We start from the raw sequence: 4488 nt of genomic DNA, 5'->3' as shown, positions 1-4488 counted from the left end.
GAACCTGGGTTTGCCGTTGCTGGAGCTTGTTGGTACAAAGGTTCATCCAGACCACACCAGAATACGGTCTTCAGCGCACCGTCAGTCCAGTCCACGAGGTGGGATATTTCAAGGAATTTTTCCACATATTCCTCAATTGGGCTACCGTCTTGAAAAGAATGGACCAGACGATCGGCTGGGGTGAATGGAGAGTGAGCTGGGTTAACCGGGGTGAGAAGAATTCCCATGCTGACTCTTTACTTGGTCGGTTCTTCTGTCACGAGTTATGGTGCAGGATGAAGAAGAGGGTGAGACAAGGCTCCAATTCCAACATTTACTAAGATCTCCAAAACAGGTACAGGCAGGTTGACAGGCAAAAGGTAACTCACATTAACACGTAACATATACAAGAACCGACAAAGACAGACTGAACAGAGAGAACTAAATACAGATACAAACGACCACTAACGAGGTGAGGATAGGTGACACAGATGATTAAGACGATGACCAGGTGGATGATTGAGGGAGTGAATTCAGGTGTGGAGACAAGAGGATGCTGGGAAGTGTAGTGAAGATGACTAAGACAGACAGGTGCAGACGAAGACTGTGACAGATATTAAGTAAGAGTACAAATATACAAATATACAGAATTTATAGGGCAAAAAAACAATTTCCATTTTGGGTTATAATCTGATTTGTGATTAGTTTAATGCATGTTACATGACAGAACATCATCTGAAGCAGATTCTCTTCTTCAATTTGTTACACATTAACAAAATTGGTGGGGTGGTAGCAACGGTTGGTAGAAAAATTATGAGTAATAATATAAATGCACATTTTAAACTGATGTGCATGTTTTCTAATAGTGTTAACTTACAACCCAATGCGAGTTTATTTGTTTTACAATATATTTACAGTATATTTATTTTACAAAATAATCTTTGTACTTTAATAATTCACACAGATTAAGAATTATCCCCTAATAAGATGATATTTGAAGCAATACATTAACTGCAGGAATATTTCCCTTAGTTGTTTTACTAAAGGGCCCATAGGGGATAAGTTCTTTCAGTGACTCTCCAGTTCAAAGGTTTCCCATATAATGGTTCACACCAGATGTCACGGTTTTTTACTGGTTGAGTAGTACAGAAATTACCTCTCAAGATGCTGACTGTGTTTTACATCCTGTACCTGTATATATACAATATATAATATATATTTTGTTCTTTTCTGAGTTTTCAATGGCCTGCAAAGGTTTGTAATGATCAGATGTTCAAACTTTTTTAAGAAAACTACAAATATTTATACTGGAAAAGGTTTACTGACATCAAAACATTTTTACATTACTTAAAACTTGTTCTGATAATTATCTGACGTCATATTCATTTAAAATAAGAAATATGTGTTCCAGAAATGTAGGTGACTAATGATCAACAACAATGAAATTCTGTTTTGAAATATTTTCCTTTCAGAAACAAGCAGAGGCTGGACAAGCAAGAGAGTATAAATTATGGTTTGGTTTGCTGTCTTCTTCAAGGAACATCCACTCAGGCTTAACTACAGGTAATGACATCAATTAACAATATTGTACATCATGAATAAATACTCTTAAATATTTGCATTAATCTATCTATTTGTCTATTCTTTTTTTGTGGATACGGTACAAATTGTGTTGCTTGTTTTTAAATATTATTTATTATGTCTTAAACTATTGTCATCTGCATATTGCTAAAAGATTCTTAAAGAATTCACAGTTTAATAACTCAACACTTGTGTTTGGTTTGATCTAGATTCCCAGAGAGCAGTGAACAACTAAGCATTCCAAAATGCTGCATTATTTTGTGGTACTCTCTTGTCTTTATGCCATGAGCATGACCATGCGTGAGTATCACTAACTCAACTCAAGTTTTTTTTAAAGTCAGAATTTCAATAAATAAATCAGTGTTGACTAATTGAATATGCATCAAGTGTTAGGCATTAGAGGACATTTTAAAAGTAGAATAGCAATAAATTGCCAGGTTTTGACCTGTGTATAACTAAAAAAGCCAAAATAAAGGCCCAATAAAAAAAGGGTTTTAGTCATAATTGAAAAAACACATTTTTATTTTAGAGACCAATAGCTGTTAATTACCTTTCCAGCTTTACCTGATAATTACTCGTACTCCCCTGCTGTCGGGGACGGCAGTGGAACTGAATTTTCCACTGCACAAGAGGGTCGCATCACTGGAGTCAGAGTTTATGAATATCCCTCGAATGGATACTACTACAGCAACAACTACATCAATGGGTAAGTTTCCCCAAGCACTGCTAGATATTTACACATTTAGGCAACATTTGATCAATTCCAAAAGAACCTGATCTGTCATAATTTCTGGACTGGTTGCCTGCACACACAGTAAATCCATTTTGCAACAAATTATAGACTTCATGGCATTTTCAACATTCTGTTATTTACCGGTATTTATTCTGTATTGTTTTAATGTTAGTTATATGGTATTTTGCTTTGAATTATTTGAACAATAATGGCACATTCCCTATCTGTTTAGGCTCCAGTTGCAATATGACGGTAACTGGACGGAACTGGTTGGCATGAACGGTTATGGCAATGAAAGGTCGATGACGCTCTTCGACAACGAATATTTCGTTCAGGTCTCTGGAAAGTATTACTCTGGATACATCACTGAGCTTATGTTTGTCACTAATGAGGGCCGCTCTTTCAAAGTGGGGCAGCCTACTGGACTTTCATTTAACTTCTACCCGACCCGTGATGGAAGTGCACTACGCTTCCTCAGCGGTCGACAGAATGGATTTGCCCTTACCTCCATTGGGGCTCACTGGGCTGTGTTAAATTTATCATAAAGAAATATGTGTTTATGTGAGGAAAATGCAAGTTAATAAGTAGCTTTGCTCTTAAAAATTATGATAATAATCCTCTTGTCATCATTATTTGAATGATTTCTGATTATGCTTGATTTTACTATTGAAGTTGATTTTTATTGAAACTTATTAGAACAAATGATATACTTTTTTTCATTGAATGATCTCAATAAAACTGACTTTAAAACATTTACCACGCCTTCATTTATTTTTGTGCTACTTTCAAATGCCTTTAAAGTATAGATTTTATTGTTTACCTATAAAACTTTAGAAATTCATATAAAAATATGACATTACAATTTTAATATGATAATCTAAACTAGGTATGCACTAAACATAAATCATTTCAATATTTATTGTGTGAAAACCTTATTGCCATAATTTTCTCCACACAAGATTTTTGGTCATGTAAAAAGTTAAGACATGCAATGTGTATTATATATATATATATATATATATATATTGTGCATAATTTCCAAACAAGCTGTTAATGTCACAGTCACCGTCTGCACCTTCTGTCTTTGTCATCACTACACTTCCCAGGATCCCGCTTGTCTCCTCACCTGAACTCACTTCCTCATTTAGCCACCTGTTTCTCGTCATGATCATCTGTGTCACCTGTCTTCACTTTGTTAGTGTTCATTTGTGCTTGTATTTAGTTCCTTCCTGGTTAGTCTGTCCTTGTTGATCGTTAGTCATATTTAGAGTGTTGTGTTTGCCATTTTGCCTGCCTGTTCCTGGTTTGTTAATTTATATTTAGTAAATGTTTTGCATTGGAGCCTTCTTGCCTCAGACTCTTCTTCAACCCGCACCTAGTGATGTTACGTCTGACACCGACGCTCCGAAGCTTGCTTCAAACTCGAACGGTCCTTGCAACGAACCACTGCTTCGGAGCTTGTATCATTACGTCATTAGTCACGTGAAAATGACGTCTGAAGCAAACACACTAGGCTTGTTTGAGATGAGCAAAATCTGCGCAGAACCGATCACCGGTGATCAGCGCGAGATGCATGCCGGTTAGAAATGTGTCCGAGTGCAGTCCGCCTTGCTCTGATGTCATGCTGACGTGTGTCAAAAAACTCTCGCGACCGCAAGGCGCACGTGTCGGATTCTGCAGTCGCGCGCAGTTGCTCTCCACCGACTGCGCTGATCAAAAGCATGATGGGAAACGACTTGCTGACGGCACAGCTTAATGCTCATTGGTTTAAACAACCGTGATGTAATTGTTCTCTTTTAAAATGTTTGATTTTAAAACTCTGATATCATGTTTTATGTGTATAGATAATGTGTGGATATCCCCAAACTCTCTGACAGTGCGATCTATGTGATGTAATAAAAAAAAAAACACAAAAAAACACATAGGCCTATCTGTATTAAAGAAAAAATGATTCATAAACATATAGGCCTATTTAAAATGGAATTAAATAAGTACTTTGGGTGTCTTGTTCATTATATTTATTTTCATAATCAAGCAACAAAACTTAAAATACATCCAGTTTATTAGCAACACCGTGCACGAGTGTGAATCCCGCGATATCCGCCTTTGATCTCACAGGTGTCAGATCCACTGCGAGAAGCGCGATCTGTCCGGCTTGCCTGCGCTTTTTTCACTCCTCCTCTCACTGCAGCCGC

The 4488-nt window shown here is 36.9% G+C and overlaps 1 protein-coding gene across 1 annotated transcript; it reads left to right on the top strand.

Annotated features, from left to right (window-relative positions):
- The first annotated feature begins 1462 nt into the window (after window positions 1-1462).
- On the top strand, window positions 1463-2879 carry LOC130077565 (zymogen granule membrane protein 16-like). The gene is made up of 4 exons (XM_056242849.1): window positions 1463-1542; window positions 1770-1860; window positions 2119-2266; window positions 2526-2879. The coding sequence occupies exons 2-4, from the start codon at window positions 1806-1808 to the stop codon at window positions 2836-2838; spliced, it is 516 nt and encodes a 171-aa protein (XP_056098824.1). The 5' UTR covers window positions 1463-1542; window positions 1770-1805; the 3' UTR covers window positions 2839-2879.
- Window positions 2880-4488: the final 1609 nt, after the last annotated feature.

The sequence above is a fragment of the Rhinichthys klamathensis genome, unplaced genomic scaffold, assembly GCF_029890125.1.
Source record: "Rhinichthys klamathensis goyatoka isolate OS25496 unplaced genomic scaffold, OSU_Roscu_1.1 h1tg000023l_1, whole genome shotgun sequence".
NCBI lineage: Eukaryota > Metazoa > Chordata > Actinopteri > Cypriniformes > Leuciscidae > Rhinichthys > Rhinichthys klamathensis.
This window is presented reverse-complemented; position numbering and strand designations above follow the sequence as displayed.

Bases quoted from the DNA above. Each gene is read 5' to 3' on its own strand.
- LOC130077565 (XM_056242849.1), top strand. From the start codon at position 1,806: ATGCTGCATTATTTTGTGGTACTCTCTTGTCTTTATGCCATGAGCATG. The intron at 1,861-2,118 runs GTGAGTATCACT...TTACCTTTCCAG, and splicing joins TGCCATGAGCATGACCATGC to CTTTACCTGATAATTACTCG. The intron at 2,267-2,525 runs GTAAGTTTCCCC...CTATCTGTTTAG, and splicing joins AGCAACAACTACATCAATGG to GCTCCAGTTGCAATATGACG.